Raw genomic sequence first — 21,931 nt, 5'->3', positions numbered from 1 at the left:
TTCATCATTCCTGCCTCTGTAATGAAGCTTCTATTTTTATGGATAGGACAGGGTTCCAAAAGCTTCCAGGGTGGTGAACACATGGGGATCTGGGGAGAGTGGCGTGGCTAGAGAGGGCATGGACGGCCGGTGCCCGTTCCCCATACCTTGTCCTATGTATCTCTTCCATCTGGCTGTTCCTGACTTATATCCTTCTACAATATAGCAGTAATCTAGTGAGTAAAATTCTGAGTTCTGTGAGACGCTCTAGCAAATTTATCATCTTGGGAACCTCTGATTTATAGCCAGTCAGTCAGAAGCACAGGTAACAATCTGGGCTCACAACTGGTGTCTGAAGTGGAGGGTGATCTTGTGGGACTGGCCTCTTACCTGTAGAATCTGATGCTATCTCTGGGTAGATAGTGTCAGAATCCAGTTGAATTCTCAGACACTCCACTGGTGTGGGAAAGCCTACACACACACACACACACACACACACACACACACACACACACACACACACGCTGGAATTGGGTGAGGAACCATTTTTCAGGCCCCCTAAAAGGTGCCCTGTTAAAAGAAGTCAGTCAGTCTCTCTCTCTCTCTCTCTGATATTCCAATCTGAGATTTGCTAGGACTGGCGTGGGCCTCCTTTAGAAGAATTTTTAATGGTATTGTGGTTTTGTTTTGTTTTGTTAAGAACTCTTATATTTTACAGATATAGTCTGAAATAGGAGTGGAATGATATGAAAACTCAGGTTTGCTTCAAAATACCACAAGAGACTGGGGGTAGGATGGAACAGAGATGATGCAAAATTGACCAGGAGTTATTAACGGTTGAAGCCAGATGATGGGGATTTAGAGGCTGATTAAACCTCTAAATTTTCCATTTTTGTATCTTTTCCATAATAAAAAGATTTTAAGAATTCCATGGAGATTTGGCCTTGTTAGTCATTCACACTTTAGTGGGAATTACCCCTATCCCTCCAGAAGGGAGAACTCCTTACCAATTTTCATTCATACATAACGATTTTGCTTCACCACCCAGTTTTGCGTGGTGAGCAAACTATTTTCCCCTGACAAGGTGACAGCCCAGTCTCAGTCTGCTCAGTATCATGAGATATTAAAAAACAAAAACAAATTCTTCATTTTGAGCAGCAGTTTAATGGAGATGTCAGCTCAGAGTTCTGTATCCTGAGTCCTTACACGGAATCCAGTCTTCTATTTAAAAGCCTGTTTTCTTTTGCATAAAAATGACTCCCAGATATATCAAGAGTGTTGGAACCCCACTGGTGCCAATTTATGAAGCAAGTGCTGGTGGTGTAACTGCCCCCAAGGTCCTGGCTGCTTCAGGAACTTTTCCATTTTATTAAAATGGTGATCACATTCAGAGTTATCCACAGCGTGTGATTATGAATGTATTTTTTTTACCAGCTTGATGCTTCAGCTTACTTTTCCATTAATAGTAACTCTGCCATTATAATGGGAACAAATGCCGCTAATACACATTTATTTCACCCCTGAGCAAAAATTCAGGGGCTAACTACATTCACACAGTACATGATAAGTATCCTATAATTTGAAAAATCAATCAACAGCTAGCTGAGTCCCTCCACACGGGAGGAAGTAAAGATCTGTTTGCGGAGGATGGACTAGCAGTATTTGTACACGGCACAGAGGCGAGCAAACAATGGGGAAGCAGGGCTGTGATCAAGACTTAGGACAGTATGAAAAAGGCAGAACAAAGGAGCCCCAAAGGAGAGGAAGAGGAACCAGCATCCATGGATTGTAGACATTTACAAAACTTCATATGAACTAAGGTATTTTGGAGGTAAGTAACGGAGGCAGATTCTAACCTGAGCTACAAAGGAATTACTGTAAACAGTCAGGAAATTAGGAGAACCTGGCCCAGAGAAGGACCTGAAACCAGAACAGCTCTGGCCAGTTCACACGGGAACAAATGGAGAGTCATCAGGACCCAGCTATTGAATAAATGGCCTCTCAAGCATTCTTGCCATTCTTGTTTCATTTAGGAGTTAAAGCCCCAACTGCCCTGGCTCAGGTCCCATGCCTGCCCTGGGGCCAAAGTACCCAAGATTTACTCTCCTACCAAGATGGTAAGACATGGTGGGGCCATCATTCTTCCAAAGGAAATCAGGACAGAAGCAAGAAAAGAAAGCACTCCTGTCCACTATGGGTACTGAACCGGATTCTTTATATTTAATCCTCAAAGCAACCCTACCAGGAGGTATTACCAGCTCAACTTTACTGACAGAGAAACTGAGGCTTAGAGAGGTCAGGTGGCCTGCCCAGGAACGAATGCATGGCGGTGAGGGACCAATCTGAACTGAGTCTGACATGGGACACCTGTGCTCTCCAAGCCACCAGGCTGCAGGAGGCGACGCAGGACCAAAGTCCAAATGCCACCAACAATTCTACATTTTTCTTGATGGCAACTGCTAGAAAGGAATGGAAAAATCTCTGGAGATGAATCCAAATCAAAACGATTGCACTTGCAGGAGGTAAAGAAGAATCTTAGAGCAGATCTATCTTGGACGTGTCCAGTATCTTTTATCCTCAAAAACCTTGATGAGAACAAATCCATTTCTTCTAATGTGTAGCTCTTCAGGAGGGATGGGAAGTGGACAAAGAAATTTGAGTGTCATCACTGACAACCCCAAAGAAAAGGGGAGGAACGTTCTAGAAGCTCCAGTTAGGTGCCCAAGCTCTGCAAGACTGCTGTTAAAGACATAGTTCTAGGAGCCCATGAGGCAGGCGTCACTCTATGTCTGCACTTCTGGCACGTCAACCCTGTTTCCTAATGATCATAACGGACGTGTCTGCCTCACCCCCCAGGCCAGGAGCTTCCCCAGAGGCAGGTAATGTGTCTTGTTCGTCTTTGTAACCTACGACAAGCCTTGCTTACACAGATGCTACCCACGGATGAAGCATCAATAACTTTGCAATCAAAAAAGGAAGGAAAACTCAGTCTAGGGGAGAAAACGCCACTTGAGGAACGTCTCAGCTTCAGACTCACACCTCTCGTGGCTCATCTCCTAGAATCATCAACTCTACTGCTCCCAGGGTAGGGGAGGCCACTGAGGGTAGAGAAAGGAAGTTGAAGGCTGGACCCTTAGGAGGTAGTCAGTAAATATGTGCTCCATGAGCTGGTAGCACCCATCTTTCTCTCAAGGTCCCCTCCAGACTCTCCAAGCTCAAATTCCCCCTAAAACTGACCGCCAGAAAAACGTGTGCCTCCTCCAAAGAGCCATGCTTCCTCTTATTAGATATGGAATCCTTTCCGCCAGGATGCTCTGAGCTACAGGGGTGCCTTGTACAACCCACTCTCGACCTGAGAGCGGAGAGAAGTCCATCCATCACTCTTTAAACATGACCCCGAACAGCCGAATCCACCTGACAGACTGTCATCCCATTCAATACTTACAGAGTTCCTACTACATGCTGGAGCCGAATGAGGCAATGAACATACAGTAAAAAAGATAACGTCCCCGCCTGGCATTCTACTGCAAGTGGCTTCAGAATCGAGTAGGTCCGAGCACGGATGGGAGGCGTTCCCTCCTCCTGCAGTAACTGAGGGTGTGGGACGAGGCCCCGCCAGCACCATGCCAAACGGCCGATGTGCCGTGTTTCTGTCAGCTACTGCTGGCGACCCTCACCTCCCTCCACGCATTCTCTCAAATGGGACGAGTGACTGGCCCTTCTCTTAGGTGTTTCCTTTTCTCACTGAGCCTGGCCTTCCAGAACACAGCAGGACGATGGGTTTGGGCTCTGGTGCTAGATGGCCTGTGGGATTTGGACCCAGCTCTGCTTCTCACCAGCTGAGAAATCTCAGACAAGCTACGTCACTTTTCAAAACCCCATCTGTGAACAGTACCTCCCCCCTCAAGGAACCCTGCTGAGGATTGCAAGAGTTCATCGATGTAAAGACTTAGCACAGTAACCAGAACTGAAAGTATGCGCTGACGGCTAGCTGCTAGTATTACAGTGGCTCTTACATAATGAATGTTTTGACAGCAGTGTTCTTTCCCTGCCAGATTAACCTACACCTCCCAGAATTCTCTTTTCCCTCTTGTTTTCAAAAGTTGACCACCACAGGGTGCCAGGAACAATCTTTGCACAATCTTTCCTGTCCTGGGCCCCTTACTCTCACCAGCCACTACACGTGGTGTTGCTGTGGGTTCTGAGCTGTCCATGCAGCGTGCTGTGTGTGTGTGTGCAGGTAGGTGGAATCGTTTTAATGCTTTGAGAGACACCTAGAGAAAGAAGGTTCAGGAACTCCCTTTTCATCGGGATGATTCACAGAAGAGTCATTCAATTGTTGGGGTATTTTAAATAGTCATTTTATTTTAAATGATATGTTTTTTCTTCCTTTGCCCTTTCGAAATGGGAAGAGCAATGCCTCAGCTCTTCCCCCTCATCCTTTTATTACTCCACTCCAACACACGTTTACAACTCTTTCTTGGTAAAAACCAACCCATTAATAAAATGACAGCCGAGCATCATGAAGAATAGGTTTGATCAATGCCAACAAAGAGGGTTCGGCAAAAGTCGTGGTGAAATGAAACACTAATGTTATTCAGAGATGAGAGATCCCTGACAGGATCTCACTTTGCAAACAAAAACAGAATGAAAAATCAGTGCAGTGTAGTAAATGCCACGGGAGGACCATCTCTGCTTCAACCTCACCTCTCTCCCAGCTTGCTGACTACAGCCATCGACTCCACTGCTCCCAGGGTAAGAGGAACACAGAAGGACATGAAAGAAGGCTTCAGCCTGGCAAGAGAAGTCTTTTACGCCGATGTGGGAATTCAACACCTACCTCTCTCGCAGGCAACAAGAGCAATGATGCAAGGGGATCCAACAGTAACTTCCCGTCACACCTGGATCTTCCCCGCACATCGCAGCTGGAGCGCAGTGAGGTGGTGAGGCTTTCTCATACTCAAAATGGGTGGTGACAGGGCACCCAACCGACACTGAATGAACCAACCAACCAACCAAGCAGCCGGCCCATGAATGAACTACAGTGTTTCCTCAGTGGGTCAAGCAGCCAGTCACTTCCTCCCAAGCCCCTCCGAGTTTCTGATGAGCATGTCAACCCCCCAGATCGCTGCCCCAGGCCCGGCACCCAAAGGAATCCAGGGACACGAGCACTGGTCTCTAAGCTGTGCAGGTCTGACCACATCCTTACAAGTGGACACCTCACCCTGGTTCCCCCGAAGGGACGGAAGCTCCCAACCCCCTTTCACTCTGGTAAGAACCCTTCACCCTTCCTAGCTCAGCAGCCCTTCCTTCACTCAGCAAACCAGAGCCATCCCTGTCCCAGGAGAATTTCAAATACTTTCACTCAAGGGCTATTTAGCTAAATTCACCGCCTGTCAACAGTCACTGAGAATACAGAGATGAAAGAATCTCTGCCATCCGGAGACCCGGAGCCCACAAGGACTGTCACAGTTCTGCGGGTAAGGGGCCCGCTCCCCTCTCCACGCAGGCGCTCTGCCACAGCCAACTCTGGTCTCATGAACCCTCGGAATGCAGGTCCACGGGTGGGCATAGTTGGGGGCAGAGACACTGCAGGGACCACCTCCCCCGTTCCCAGGCCCTCCCGTCCCGGTTTTTAACTCTTCCCCCAGTTGCCTGTTGTCTGGCTAAGACCTTGGCTTGCTTTCCCTTGAGCTCACCTGAGTTAGAACTCAAGTTGCTTCTAAAGTCAGCTCCCTTCTTTCGAGGTCCTTTAGAGACAGAGGAAACAGACTACAAGGATGGCAGCCTGAAGCAGAATGAGCTCAGGGGCTGCTCCTCAAAGGCCCACCCCAGGGCTTCCCTGGTGGCGCAGTGCTTGAGAGTCCGCCTGCCGATTCACGGGACACGGGTTCGTGCCCCAGTCCGGGAAGATCCCACATGCTGCGGAGCGGCTGGGCCCGTGAGTCATGGCTGCTGAGCCTGCGCGTCTGGAGCCTGTGCTCCGCAACGGGAGAGGCCACAACAGTGAGAGGCCTGCGTACCGCAAAAAAAAAAAAGAAGAAGGCCCACCCCAGGTCAGGCACGTCTCCACGGCAACTGTGGGTGTTTTTCTGATTCCAAAAATAAAACTTACTCACCGTAGAAGATTTAGGAAGTACTAAGTATAGGTGTATACTTTTATGTGTGTATGTACACAAACATACATGACTTGTAATAAATACTACCACCACTGGATCACCACAACACATACACACACCTGTATATATATTAGTTACCTAATCAAAAACTTACTCTCCCAGCTTTACCACTGAGTATGGTGATAATTAATGGTTTCTGACAAAAACATTTGATCGTACCAAAAAAGGATCTTTATTCTTCATTTACCAAGAATATTTTATCAGATATCGAAGATGAGAGTTACCAAATGGACATTTTAGTTCCTATCAAGATAAATATCCGGTTTTTCTCCTTTGATTTATTTATGGGTGGATTTAATGGATGAATTTCCTAATGTTAAACCATCCTAGAAATCCTAAATACATTTTAACTTTTTATATATGTTGTTCCTTTAATATATGACTGAATTTGACAGAACGATACCTTTCTTGAATTGCTATGTATCCATGCACAAATGCTACCAGTCTATACTTTTCTTGTTTCTGCTATCTTTGTCCGATTTTTTTTTTTTTTTTTTTTTTTTTGCGGTACGCAGGCCTCTCACTGTTGTGGCCTCTCCCGTTGCGGAGCACAGGCTCCGGACACACAGGCTCAGCGGCCATGGCTCACGGGCCCAGCCGCTCCACGGCATGTGGGATCTTCCCAGACCGGGGCACGAACCCGTGTCCCCTGCATTGGCAGGCGGACTCTCAACCACTGCACCACCAGGGAAGCCCTGTCAGATTTTTTATACTGGAATGATACACACCTGAACCAAGGTACAGATATAGATTAAAAAATGCTCTAAGAAAATATAAATAGCGAAAGGCTTTTTGTATACACCTTGAAGGGTGTCCTGAAAATCACCATAAAACCATCCAGGCTTGCTACCTTCTTGGGATACAGTTCTTTCTTAACTTTTATAACTTTCTTCCACAGATTTTTTTGGTCCCTTCAGGTACAATTGTTTTCTTATTTTTCACATTTTCTCTCTTATCTCCTTGCCACAGGTTTCTAATTAAATGATATTTTTCAAAGAACCACGTCTTACTTTCTTACTTTTCTCTATCAATTACAATGGTTTTATCATTTTGTGTTTTGTTTGTGGGAGGTGGAGTGTGTGACTGCTTGTTTTGCTAACATCTGTTTAACAGGCTGGGCTTATGTCTGGAAAGTCTCCAAAGCAGCCAATGTTGGAATAAAGGCAGACTCTGCCACGCTTACCTCAATGAGCTTTCTTTCATAAGAGCTTGCTAGTTCCTCGGCAACTTCTCCCGGCTTCTGGTCAGAAACTGTAACTTCTCCATCAACATTCCAAAGATTTGGTACAACTTTAGGAAAAGAAAGACATTCCATAAGTATTTTAACAGTAATCAAAAATAATTCTCCCAGTTAAAAAAAAAAAAAATCTTTTCCAAATGGCTTCTCCAGAGAGAAAGCTCTTGTTAAAGGATAAAAAAAAAAAAAAAAAAAAATCACAATTACTAATTACTTCAGCATTGCATCATTTTCACAGAAGTACAATAAATCAAATGATAAGCTGTATTTAAGAACAGCAATAACTGTCCTAGAGACAGATGCACAGGAGTCTGGGGAACGATCTTGTAGTTTCCTTCCATTTCAGGGGAAAACAGACAACGCTTTGGCAAATATAAGAGCCTACACTTGCATCTTTTATACTGGCCAAATTTCTTTTTCTCCAACAAAAAAGTTTTCCAGGAGATAGCGCCTGCCTAGAGCCTGAAGTGAAATGGTAACGGGGCTCAGATTTCATTTAGAACCAAGGAAGCTTCTGGAAAAATTCTAAAACCAATGCACGATGACAATGCAAAGACATCTTCATGAAATACTGACTCTCAGGTCAGCACAAGAATTAGCACAGTATTTTAAGGAACCTCCATACCCTTTTCCATAGTGGCTGCACCAATTTACATTCCCACCAACAGTGGAGGAGGGTTCCCTTTTCTCCACACCCTCTCCAGCATTTATTGTTTGTAGACTTTTTAATGATGGACATTTTGACTGGTGTGAGGTGATACCTCAGTGTAGTTTTGATTTGCATTTCTCTAATGATTAGTGATACTGAGCATCTTTTCACATGCCTGTTGACCATCCACATGTCTTCTTCAGAGAAATGTCTATTTAGGTCTTCTGCCCATTTTTTGATTGGGTTGTTTGTTTGTTTTTTTGTATTAAGCTGTATGAGCTAAAAACAGAGTTACATATATCCAGAGAAAACTTTAATTTGAAAAGATACATGCACCCCCATGTTCATAGCAGCATGATTTACAATAGCCAAAACATGGAAGCAAGCTAAGTGTCCATTGACAGATGAATGGGTAAAGAAGATGTGGTACATATACATAATGGAATACTACTCAGCCATAAAAAAGAATGAAAGAATGCCATTTGCAGCAACGTGGATGGACCTAGACATTATCATACTAAGTAAAGTAAATCAGAGAAAGACAAATACCATATGATATCAATTACATATGGAATCTTAAAAAGTGATACAAATGAACTTATTTACAAAACAGAAATAGACTCACAGACAAAGAAAACCAATTTATGGTTACCAAAGGGGAAAGGAGGGGATGGATAAATTGGGAACTTGGGATTAACAGATACACACTACTTTATACAAAATAGATAAACAACAAGGACCTACTGTATAGCACAAGGAACTGTAATAACCTATAATGGAAAATAATCTGAAAAAAATATATATATATATATAACTGAATCACTTTGCTGTACACTTGAAGCTAACACAACATTGTAAATCAACTATACTTCAATAAAAAAAAAAGAATTAGCATAGTAGATGCCCATGGGCATTGTTTCTACTATCATGTATATACACACATATGCTCACTTTGTAGAGAAGAGTAAAAAGATAAAAACTGGGAAAGAGCCAGATAATTCCAAGATAAGTAGGAGAAGGAGAGCAGTGGAGAACTCCTGCACGAGCAGTTAAGAAGACCCAGTAGTGTGACTATGGATTCACCCCACGTCTGAAAACAAGCATCAGGGATGCAGAGGCCTGTGTGTCCTGAGATGAGACTCCTGGATGCCCCATCAAGTGTGATGAGACGGCAATGAGGCAGAACAGGAAGCTAAGGTGAGCCCCCCGGCAACTGGGATTTGAGAGACACGGGCTCTGGTCAGGCACTGAGGGAGAAGTCAACACGGGGAAAAGCTGAGCAAAAATGGGACTCGCTGCTGGGCCTGAACTGACCAGTGGCTCCACCGTCAGCCCTTCACGGAGCCTCCATCAGGCCACAGCTGGTCAGGGCCCCGGAGGTAGCAAGGCCCCTGAGTGACGATACAGAACATACTGGAATAAAACCCTAAGTGGTTTCCATCCCAGCAGTGACTATAGCTCCAGCCACTCCTGAAAGGAGTGACCCAGTAACAACCTGTTAAAGTTGACAGACTGAACATGTTAATTTACATTCACAACTTCTCAAAATCTCATTAAAATACCAATTAAAAGGGCTTCCCTGGTGGCGAGTGGTTGAGAGTCCGCCTGCCGATGCAGGGGACATGGGTTCGTGCCCCGGTCCGGGAGGATCCCACATGTTGCGGAGCGGCTAGGCCCGTGAGCCATGGCCACTGAGCCTGTGCGTCCGGAGCCTGTGCTCTGCAATGGGAGAGGCCGTGACAGTGAGAGGCCCGCGTACCACAAAAAAAGAAAAAAAACGCCAATTAAAAATAATTCCTTCTAAAGGCACCACCCTTAAAGAAAAAGAGAATGAGAGAGAAAACAACACAACAAAATTTTAGAAGCTGAGAAGAAGGTTGGTAACTGGTGAGGAACCTGACAGACCTGAGAAAATTTCATTCTCAGCTACAAGTGAGTAACTGCAAAACGCAATCAGATTAAAATGAACAACTTGCATAAACTGCTAACATGTGACACTTCTAGGAGCGGGAGTGAACACCAGCTAAAAGTCCAAAGAAGGGATAAAAGTCTGCCTTAAGAAGCAACTAGCAGAAGACTAGGGGTTTATTCTCCAGAAAAGGTTAAAAAAAAACCCAAAAAACCCAGTAGCTGACCTGAGTTGAAGGTAGGGGTATCTTACTGAAAACAGAGGTAAAAATAATACACGCTGAACTTTTGAAGTTTTCCCATTCTTCTTCCCTCCCCCCTCCCAGAGCAGCAGGCAGCAGGCATATACCTCTAAGCAAGGGAACAGAAAGTAATTTCCTAGGAATCTACCAGCCAAAGAGGAAAGGGCTCAATGTGGGAGGTTTGCCAGGAAAATGGCACAGCCCCTCACCCCACCGAGAAATGATCTTAGATAGTTTTTAATCAGTGTTTTAGTACCCCACTCCTACCTCTGAGAAGACAGCCAGAAATCACCTTACATTTGAGGCAAGCACCTAAGATGAAAGACAGGCACCAGAGTAAACAAATAGAGAAATCAACATGTAGGAAAGAAAAATTATTAAGTGAGAAGAACATTTCAAAAGCAAACTACCGGTAATACTCCCAGAGAAAGAGTAGAAGGTGCAGTTGAGAAACGGGAAGAGGGAGACACTTGAAAAGAACACACAGAATGCTTAAAAGCCCTTTGGAAAGCAAAACTATGACAGCAAAAGTGGAATACCACGTATAAGGGATAGATGGTAAAGAAATTTCTAGAGAACAGACCCAGGAGATGACAAAATGGAGAACAAAAAAGGAAACCAAGAATCACCAAATGAGAAGAGCTCAAGAAAGAAAAAATAACACAGAGAGGAGGAAGTCAAAGATATAATTCAAGAAATGTCCCAGAACCATCAGACATGAGTGGTGAAGCTAAAGAGCTCTATTGAGGATAAGCTTGATGATAAGCGATGCTCACGTGCTCACAGTGAAATTCCACAACACGGGAGACAAAGAGGAGAGGGTACAAACTCCTGGAGTGGAAGCAGAATTTTTACAAAGGATAAAAAAAATCAGAAATGGCATAGGATTTCTGAACAGCATCACTGTAAGCTAGAAAACAATGAATCTTCAATGTCCTGAGTGGAATTATTTCCAACCTGGAATGATCTACAAAGCCAAACCATGTGAGAAGTGGGTAAAGGCATTTATAGACATGCAACCTCTCAAAAATTTTACCTCCTACCCAAAGAAGAGAAGAAATCTAGGAAGAGGAAGACAGAGATGCCAAGATATAGGAGATCCAACACAAAAGTAAGTTTGGGAAAATTCTTAATGATAACCAAAGTGGGAAGAACCTGCAGGCCATCATGGATAAATGGATAAACAAAGTGTGGTATGCCCATACAACGGGTTACTATTCAGCTTTAAAAAGGAATGAAGTACTGACACATGCCACAACATGGATGAACCTTTAAAACATGATGTTAAGTGAAAAAAGCCACACATGATGTTAAGTGAAAGGCCTCATACTGCATGATTCCATGAAATGTCCAGAGCGGTACTGATTTCCAAGGACTGGGAGGAAGGAGTGATGGGGAGTGATTGCTAATGAGTATCAGGTTTCTTTCTGGGCTGATAAAAAATGTTCTGGAAATAGAAAATGATGGTTGCACAACCTTATGAATCTACCAAAACCACTGAACTGTGCACTTTAAAGGGGTGAACTGTATAGTATATGAATTATATCTCAATAAAGGAGGCGTGAATTGGAGAGTACAGGCCCACAGAGTAGTCAGGCTTCTTCCAGCTACAGGTCAGAGGACCCCAGGAGAGACTGCCTCAGGATGACACTGATGATTCAAGTGTTTGAAAACACTGAGATTTATATAACTGAAGGAAAATTTGAAGTTGAATTAGTGTAAGTATGCAGAATACCAACAAAATTTAAAAAACAAAAACAGATAAGTATTAACTTCAAAGAAATTTATGAGTTGTCCAAAAATACTAATCATGTATCTCAAGGCTCACCTGTGGAGAGCATTTTCAGAGTCATAATAATGTAATCGTGGATCATGGATCTAACCAAAATGAGTACATGACAGTGCTAGATTATATGACAGCTGTAGGGTGTGTGTGTGTGTATATGTCTGTCTGTGTGTGTACACAGTTCAACGGCGTGGAGGATCAGAAAATGCTACCCTTCACCTTCCACAGTGAGAAATCAATAAACAACACCTACAACTAAAAAATCAACAAGTAGCAATAGACACACATTATTCAGAGATATGAAGGTAACTACTAAAACAATCAGTTAAAAAAGTCTGAAGCAGTTGCTTGTGAGGAGTGGGAAATGGGGAAAGATGGTGGATAGAAGTATCAGGTCTTTTACCACAAGGCTATGTACAAAAGCTCAATTTTTTAAAAAAATAAAGTCAATTTTATTTGGTGATATTTAAATTTTTTTAATAAAAAGCTGAAAGGCTGAAAGCATTTCCTCTAAGATCAGGAATAAGATAAAGATGCCCACTCCCGCCACTTTTATTCAGCACAGTGTTGGAAGTCCTAGCCATGGCAATCAGACGAGAAAAAGAAATAAAAGGAGTCTAAATTAGAAAGGAAGAAGTAAAACTGGCACTGTTTGCTGATGACATGATACTATACATAGAAAATCCTGAAGATACCACCAGAAAAATGACTAGAGAGCATTAATGAACTCAGTAAAGTTACAGGATATAAAAATAATATTCAGAAATCTGTTGCATTTCTCTACATTAATAATGAACTATAAAGAAAGACAAATTTAAAAAACAATCCCATTTACCATCACATCAAAAAGAATAAAATACCTTGGAATAAATCTAACCAAGGAGGTAAAAGACCCGTACTCAGAAGACTATAAGATACTGATGGAAAGAAACTGAAGACAACACAGACAGAAAGATACACTGTGTTCATGGATTGAAAAAAATCAGTATTGTTAAAATGACATAATACCCAAGGCAATCTACAGATTCAATGCAATCCCTATCAAAATACCAATGGCATTTTTCATAGAACTCGAATACTTCTAAAATTTGTATGGAAATACAAAAGACCCCATTTAACCAAAACAATCTGGAGAAAAACAGAGCTGGAGGCATCACACTCCTTGATTTCAGACAAGACTACAAAGCTACAGCAATCAAAACAGTATAGTACTGGCATAAAAACAGGCATATATAGATCAGTGGAAGAAAAGAGAGAGCCCAGAAGTAAACACACACACTTTTGGTCAATTAATCTACAACAAAGGAGGCAAGAATGTATAATGGGGAAAAGACAGTCTTTTCAATTACTGGTACTGGGAAAACTGGACAGATACATGTAAAAGGAAGAAATCAGAACATTTCTCACACCATATACAAAAATAAATTCAAAATGAATTAAAGAACTAAATGTAAGACCAGAAACTATAAAACTCCTAAAAGAAAACATAGGTAGAACACTGTTTGACATAAATTGTAGTGGTATTTTTTTGGATCCGTCTCCTAAGGCAAAGGAAACAAAAGCAAAAATAAGCAAATGGGACCTAATTAAACTTAAAAGCTTTTGCACAGCAAAGGAAACCATAAACAACAGCAAAAAAGACAACCTACTGAATAGGAGAAAATATTTGCAAATAATATAACCAACAGGGGGCTAATATCCAAAATATATAAACAGCTCATACAACTCAATACCAAACAACAACAACCCAACTTTAAAATGGTCAGAAGACCTGAATAGACATTTTTCAAAAAGAGATATACAGATGGCAAACAGGCACATGAAAAGATGTTCAACGTTCCTAATCATCATTGAAATGCAAATCAAAACCACAATGCAGCATCACCTCACACCTATCAAAATGGCTATCATCAAGAGACCACAAATAACAAATGTTGGCAAGAATATATATTGCTGCAGCCTCTGTGAAAAACAGTATGGAGGTTCCTCAGAAAAACGAAAAATAGAACTACCACATGATCCAGCAATTCCATTCCTGGGTATATATCTGAAGAAAATGAAAACACTAATTTGAAAAGATACGAGGGCTTCCCTGGTGGCGCAGTGGTTGAGAATCCGCCTGCCGATGCAGGAGACACGGGTTCGTGCCCTGGTCCGGGAAGATCCCACATGCCGCGGAGCAACTAAGCCCGTGAGCCATGGACGCTGAGCCTGTGCGTCCGGAGCCTGTGCACCGCAACAGGAGAGGCCCGCATACCGCAAAAAAAAAAAAAAAAAAAAAAAAGAAAAGATACGATGTGAGAGAGTGGCAGGGACATATACACACTACCAAATGTAAATTAGATAGCTAGTGGGAAGCTGCAGCATAGCACAGGGAGTTCACCTCTGTGCTTTGTGACCACCTAGAGGGGTGGGATAGGGAGGGTGGGAGGGAGGGTGACACAAAAGGGAAGAGTTATGGGAACATATGTATATGTATAACTGATTCACTTTGTTGTAAAGGAGAAACTAACACACTATTGTAAAACAGTTATACTCAAATAAAGATGTTAAAAAAAAAAAAAAGAAAAGAAAAGAAAAGATACGAACACCCCAGTGTTCATAGGAGCATTATTTACAATTGCCAAGATATGGAAGCAACCTAAGCATCCATCAACAGATGAATGGATAAAGATGTATCTCTATAGCTTATAGATTAATATTAGGAAAGTGAGGGGAGCCATCCCATCAGTTAGACACTCCCCGCCTCTCTACTGGCAAGGTGAGCTGTGGCGAGGCACCAGAAGTCAGTTGTCCCTTTAGCTGAAGTTTGTACAAGCACCACCATCTGATTTGTGTATTTTCAAGTCAAGAAGATTTCATCTGCCTCGGGAGCAAGAGAACATTCAGGCGTTCAAGGAAGACAGCATAATAAAAGTGTGAGTAACGCCAAGTCATTTGAGAGCCAAAAATGGCAGCTAACAGCACAATTTCACACGCTCTGCACATCCTCCAGTAAACCAATCAACTTGGAGAGGAGCAACTGTGATTGAATTCTCCAAGTCAAATCTGAACAACCGATACAAACATTTGTGACTGATCACACTTCAAGTCTGTTGTTGTTTTAGGACACCTATTTCCTGAGAGTGATCTATTAGTCTTGGAACAGAAAGACAGACAATTTAACAGCCCAGGAGGAAACTCTATTTGTGTCCAAAATAGCTCACTTTGAATTCCAGAGTACAAGACTATGCCATCTTAAACCTAAAATTTTTTCATTAACAATCTCGGTCCATATTTTGAGTTACTTTGACAGTGTTCAGAACTTGACCTTCTGCCCTGCTCAAGCACTGCACGAAGAGGGCAGCTGCTGGTCTCCAACAGGACAGAAAGAAACTTTCACCCACATGGTTAGATATTTCAACTGTGAATAAGAAACTTAAGCTGTATAGTAGCCACCCCCCCACCTTATCTACAATTTTACCTCCCACGGTTTCAGTTACCTGTGGTCAACCGTGGTCCAAAAATATTAAATGGAAAATTCCAGAAATAAATAATTTGTAAGTTTTAAATCATGCACCATTCTGAGTAGCATGGTGAAACCTTGCGCTACCCTGCTCTGTCCTGCCCAGGACGTGACTCACCTCTTTGGGCAGAGTATCCAGTGCTGTATATACGACCTGCCCATTAGTACAGGAAAAAAAACAGCATATATGGGATGTGGTACTATGGCAGTTTCAGGCATCCCCTGGGCTCTTAGAACGTATCCCGGGAGGATGGGTGAGGAGGGCACTGTGTTGAAAAGACCAAAACATAAACACAGGTCCAAAAGCAAAACAGGGTAAGGGCTGTATTTAATTTGCTAAACGAAATTTGAAAGCTACATCCATACACAATGGGTTCTCATATAAATAAAACAATGATATTGTTTCATCTTACACAGCACTTTGGAGCCTCCATATAGAACTCAGTCTGGCCAGCTGAGGTCTGTGCCAAAGGTGAAGCTATCTACATTATCTGTCTAGCACAGAACGCCCCATAACCCAAGCAACCTAGTGAATATCCACATTATTCACAGGAACATCTACACTTTATTCACTTGCACATACTCTGAGTAGTCAGCAGTTTTCTCTGGTATTTCCTTGATGGCATAATTATCGAAGTGAGACTCCAAATGGAAAAAAAATTGGCAAAAATAATAAGCCTTCTCTCTTTAAATCCAAATAGACACTGAAACTGAACATGAAAATAGTTTGGTAGAAGCACAAAGACACTGACTTTAAATCAGAACTCTTTTTCATGTTCCAGAAAAGCTGTGGGTTTGTCAGCGCCACTAGCAGGTCATTTAAACTCAGGGAACATGACACAGTTTTTCACCTCCTTGGTGCCTGCCGAGGTGTCTGTGATAAGTCACCTGAAATAAGCAGACACTATGCTGGTCTCACTGGCAGTCAAAGCACCAGGGAACACATGGGGGGTTTTGCCTAAATTATTTTAAGCAAAACTTCAGATACCATGGAGAGCAGCATGGCAAACTATGATAAGGTTACTGTTTTGCTTTCAATTTGAACAAGCTTAGCCTGACCCGGATGCAAACAGTATGCGATGCTGGTGGTGAAAGAGGATAAAGAACAATTTAAAATTCAGAGATGGTTCCCTTGAACATTCTAACACACAAAAGGAGGTGTGCTGGGTCCTGTGTGATGGGAATCTGGGACACGTGCAGGTCCCAAAGGAGAACAGTTCCTCCTGGGTAAGGTGACAGTAATCCTTACAAAACAGCAGGTACCCACACTTGTTCCAGCAAAGCAGTCTTCATAACAACAGTATCTACCGTCCTCCAAGCACTCGCTGAGGCAGCGGGAGAGCACAGTGAATGAGATAGCATGAGCTCTGCAAGCAGACAGATACCAGGTGCAAAGTCTGGGCCCACCACTCACCAGTGAGTGACCTTGGGCAAGTGTTTCATCCTTTCACTCAACAAGTGGCTACTTAAGATTCATTACATGCCAGGCACTAGACACTAGATACTTAACACAGGGATGTATGGGGGCGGGGAGCGGGGTGGTGGGGAATGCCAGTATGAAGCTTACATTCTAGTGGGAGGAGTCAGAAAATAACTCTTTAATATGTCAGACTGTAAGACATGCTTTAGGAGGGTTAAAGCATGGTGGTGGAGAAATACTAATTATATAAAGTATAAGGAAAGGCTTCACCATGGAGGTACCATCTGAGCATAGACCAGAATAACGTGGGGGAGTGAGCCATGCAAAGCCCTGGGGGGGACAGCATTCCTGGGAATGGCAAGTGCAAAGGCCCTGAGGTAGGCACGGGCCTAATGTGTTCCAGGAACAGTAGGAAGGCCAGTGTGGCTTAAGGATAATGCATGAGGAAGAGATCGACAGGAAATGAGACCACAGAGGAGATGGCAGGAGTTTGCAGGCTATGGTATTTTATTCTGAGCAAAACAGGAAGCCCCTGGAAGACTCTGAACAAAAGGTGGTATGGTCAGACTTATTTTTTTTTAAGATCATTCTACTGGCTCTATGAAGGGGCAACTGTGGAAGCTGGGAGGGGAGGTATAGTGGCTGGGAACGTACCCAGCTCAGGTCTCCCTTCAAGGGAGAACTCACTGCTCTACCAGTAACAAGGAGTGCAGTTAGCTGACAACCGCCAGCTGCAGCCTTTCCAGATGTGCTACTCCTCCAGGGCAGCCCTAGCCAGTGGCTGAGCACAGAGAGGTACCTCGGGGCAATGTGGGACCCCTCTAATGAGCAATCTTTGCACAGAGCTCCCCAACAAGGTGGGTGGGCAAAACTTTGTTAAATCTGCATCCAAATCTGAGGCTCTCCCTGCCCGATGCTGCCTGTCCCCTTTATATTTCATAGGCATTATCCCCCAGGGCACCTCCTGTGCTCCTAACTTTGTAGCAGCATCTTCTTCCAAGAGAATCCAGGGCACAGAGCTGGTTAGGGTGCTATGGCAGTGGTCCAGGCAGGGGGCGATGATGCTGGCCTGGACCATGGTGACAGCAACGGGTGTGACAAGGAGTAGAAGAGGTCGAGAAAGAAAAGTCAGATTTGATGTGGGGTTGGGTGAAGACAGGAGTCAATGTAACACTAACATTTTTGGCCTCAGGAACCTGCAGAATGGAACCATCATCTGACTGAGCCGGGGAGACTGGGGAAAGAGCAGGGCGAGTGACCACCAGGAGCCTGGTTTTCAGACAAGCTAGGTTTGATACAACCATGTCTAAGAGGTAATATCAAAAATGCAGTAGCACGTGAGTCTAGAGTTTAGGGGAGAGGTCAGGGTTGGAGACACAAAATTAGGAGACTAGAGCATCAGGATAAGAACCATAAAATTAGGTGAGACCACCCTACCTTTGAAAGCTGAGTGTCCTCCTGTTGTAAAACAGTCACAGTAAATAAACAGCCCCAACCCCAAAGAGTCACAGGATGAAACACCACAATGCAGGAGAAGCACTCAGCACCGAGTGCAGCCAGGAGTACAGATGTTGTTGCTGCTGGGGTCATCCTTCTACCGTGCTTCTGCCTTGCCAGGCACACCGCTGAGCACGTTATTATATGGTGTATTGTTCTCACAATAAACGTGCACGGTAGATATTATTAACCCAGGAAAATGAGTTTCCAAGACGTTAAGGGGCTAGCCCAAGGTCAGACAGGTACCAAAGGGGAGGTTCAGGACGAAACCCAAGCCCGCGTTCCTTCTCCCACAGCACGCTCCTGCCCCAGCCCCGTCAGCAGCTGAGTAACTAAGGGAGACTCGTTCACTCTCTGGTTCAGACCTTTGTCCATCAGGCATTCATGAGGCCCAAAAGCTAAGAAGAGGTTGAGGGGTTTCTCTCCCCGCCCCAAGGTTACAACGCAGACAGAGGAAACCCAACACTGACACCAGCCCCCGCACAGCTCCAGCATCAAAGAACCAGGTGTCACCAGGACAGCAAGTTTCCGGCATCTCTCGGAAGAGCTTCTGGCAGGGCTTTCTGAGTTATCGCTGAACATGTTCAGGCTTTTTAGGGATGGGGCAACCAATGAACTCTGGCTGCTAGTCAGCTAATTTCGACCTTGGGGAAGGGAGTCCCCCAAAACTGAGAAATCTTGATTCAACCTAGAGTTTCCCATGAGAAGCCAGGCCATAGTACTTGGGAAAGAAGGTGGTGAAACAGACAAGAGATGGTGGCATGGAAAAGGAATGGCCACTCCCAACTGGAGCCGGAAAAGATTCCACCTCCCTGCCATGGTCTCAGGCTGCAGCAGAGACAGAACATCTACAGGCAGCAATAAAGGGGAAAAGCTACTGTTTATGGAGCCCGATGAGCCGATGATTTATATCATTTCATATCCGGCTCGAAATACCACTGTGTGGTATCTCCACCACAACAATGAGGAAATGGAGGTGTGGGTTCATTTACAACACTGTACTACAAACCCCAGTCTGCCTGATTTCAAAGCCCCATGCTCTTCCCAACTCACCACACTGCCTCCCTACCTCTTGAGCCTACTGGCCACTGTGTCACCAATTTCCTCCTGTGACAGACTTCCCAGGCCACATGCTGAAACCTCAGAGGAAACCTACTTCCCTACATGCATCAAACACACACACACACACACACACACACACACACACACACACACACACACGCTTACATTTTTGGTTGCCTGCTCACAGGTAACTATAAATTTCAAACTCTCCAGAAAGCTGAAACCTGATTCTCCAAAAACTTGATATACACCCAGTCACCGCACAGATAGATGATTCTCTGGTTAAAATCAGGGGACACGTGATAGCCAAGCTAAGAAAATGTTACCCAACAATGTCTTAGCACGTGACATCCACACCAACAACATCTATCCAGGGGTGCACGTTCGTCTGTATCCCTCAAGAACAGGACCAGGAACCATGGGATCGAGACGGATACTGTTTTTCTAACAGACAAAGAATTATACACATGATCAGAAGTACAGAAGTATGGACAGAGACACAAGTGCATCCCTGGATTCAAGCCTTAGCTCTGTCACTAAGCAGAGTGAGATTGTAGGCACATGACTTCAAGTCTCTGAGCCTCAGTTTCCTCATCTGTAAAAGGGGATAATAATACCTCTTGTGAGGATTAAACAAAAGAATACAAGCTACTTTATATTCTCGCTCCAAGCACTAAAGATATGACAACTTTTTAAAGGCAAATATAAAGTGAGAGCTTGCCTTCTCTTCCAAATCACAAAGTCTTTTCATTAGAAGTTTCCATCTCCTCTAGGCCTTTCCAGAGAAATCTGCTCGCCTGTGTAGATGCCACATCTCTCTTCCAAGGGATCATCTAAATATATAACACATGCACAGGGACAGCTGGGAATGGCTGGTGCATAAAACCAGAACTGTCATCACACCCTTCGCCAACCACATTTTCACCTGCTCATGTGATGCAGCCTAGCAGAGGCTCTGATGGAAACTTGAGAGATGTCTTTCTCCCCCTAAGTGAAAAGCAGTTTGAGAGTGAAAACCATTCTGTTGCTGGAATAAAACAAGCAGCTGGGCGTGCCAGACGGAGCGATTTCTTGCCGTGATCTAAGTGGTGCAAAAGTGTTTGCTGAACAGAACTCTGGACCTGACCACACTCTACAGACCCACGAGGGTCAGCTTGTCAGCAACGGGACAAGATGACACGGACAGCTTCAAATGTTGTTTACAAAACTGTTCATTCCAAAACAGATATATCTAGGTTCAAGAATTCCACTAGTAGCAGAAATGTGTGTAATGTGGTTCCATTTGGGCGGGAGGGAGAGGGGAGGGAGGGAGGTAGGAGGAAAGGCAGGAACTGGACGTCTACCTGGTCGTCTGAGCAAGGACACAGGGCCAACCCGAACTGTTAACCCCGGTCACCTGGGTGTGGAGAGCAGTAGATAACAATCAGTGTTTTCATTCTAAACCTCTGAATCATTTTATTCGGAACAACAAGCACATGTGACTTCTGCAATTCATTCTTACGGCAGCAATGCCACATTTATCAGAGGCAGGAATTGTTCATCTGTAAGCCCTGGGCTTACGGGCATCAAACCTTCCTTAGGAAATCACTGTACAACCTGCCCTTAAGAAGAGGCTCCTGGAATTTCAAAAGCCCACGTGGAAGATTTCTCTGAACTGCCTCGGTCCCTAGGACTCTGCACCATCCCACAGGCAAATGTGGTGCAGTTTGTTTTTTTTTTTTTTTGGTACACAGGCCTCTCACTGTTGTGGCCTCTCCCGTTGCGGAGCACAGGCTCCGAACGCGCAGGCTCAGCGGCCATGGCTCTTAGGCCCAGCTGCTCCGCGGTATGTGGGATCCTCCCGGACCAGGGCACGAACCCGTGTCCCCTGCATCGGCAGGCGGACTCTCAACCACTGCACCACCAGGGAAGCCCCGGCGCAGTTTTTAAAAAAGGAAATGTGTCAACAGAATGAGAAGGACACAGCAGTGCAAAAGGCATAGAGCTTGACCTGGGTTCAAATGCCAGCTGGGCCCCTTTCTGCAAGGTCCTCAGCTGCCCTGAGCCCAGTCTCCTACTTGGTAAAGAGGGGATAATCACACCCATCCTGCGGGCAACAATCGAGGATTCCCAGAGAAAAGAGATGAAGCGGCTAGCAGAGGCCTGGTGCAGAAAACATGCTGCATACACAGCGATGGTGGTGGGAGCTGTCGGGTAATTAACAGAACATCAGATGGTGACTTTGACCGTCTACCCAGACTAGAAGCTCCTAAAAGGCAAAGGCTCCATCCTGTTTCTCTGAACCCACAAAACATCCAGAATCCAATGAGGCATAAATCAGATACTCGATAATTCCGGACGGACTGACACCTATTTGAGTCTGAATGTATCAACGTACCAAGAAAATCAGTCAGCAGAGATCTGCCCCTCTTACCGGAGACGCCATCCAGCCGACGAGGCACCTTTAGCGTGGTCCCCGGAACTTGTG

General features: G+C 44.3%; 1 protein-coding gene across 3 annotated transcripts in view; it reads right to left on the bottom strand.

Moving 5' to 3' along the window:
• Positions 1-21,931, bottom strand: part of SNX29 (sorting nexin 29) — a 545,210-nt gene that overhangs the window by 266,037 nt on the left and 257,242 nt on the right. For all 3 annotated transcript variants that reach the window (XR_010836418.1, XM_067012531.1, XM_059038667.2), the window contains one exon: positions 7,342-7,448. Coding sequence is in view for 2 of the 3 variants with exons in the window: in XM_067012531.1 (XP_066868632.1) it covers positions 7,342-7,448 (107 nt within the window). In the remaining variant the exon portion in view is untranslated. The remainder of the gene's footprint in view (positions 1-7,341; positions 7,449-21,931) is intronic.

Source organism: Kogia breviceps, chromosome 14, assembly GCF_026419965.1.
Source record: "Kogia breviceps isolate mKogBre1 chromosome 14, mKogBre1 haplotype 1, whole genome shotgun sequence".
Taxonomy (NCBI): domain Eukaryota; kingdom Metazoa; phylum Chordata; class Mammalia; order Artiodactyla; family Physeteridae; genus Kogia; species Kogia breviceps.
Note: the sequence above shows the minus strand (reverse complement) of the source record. Positions and strands in the feature narration are given on the sequence as shown.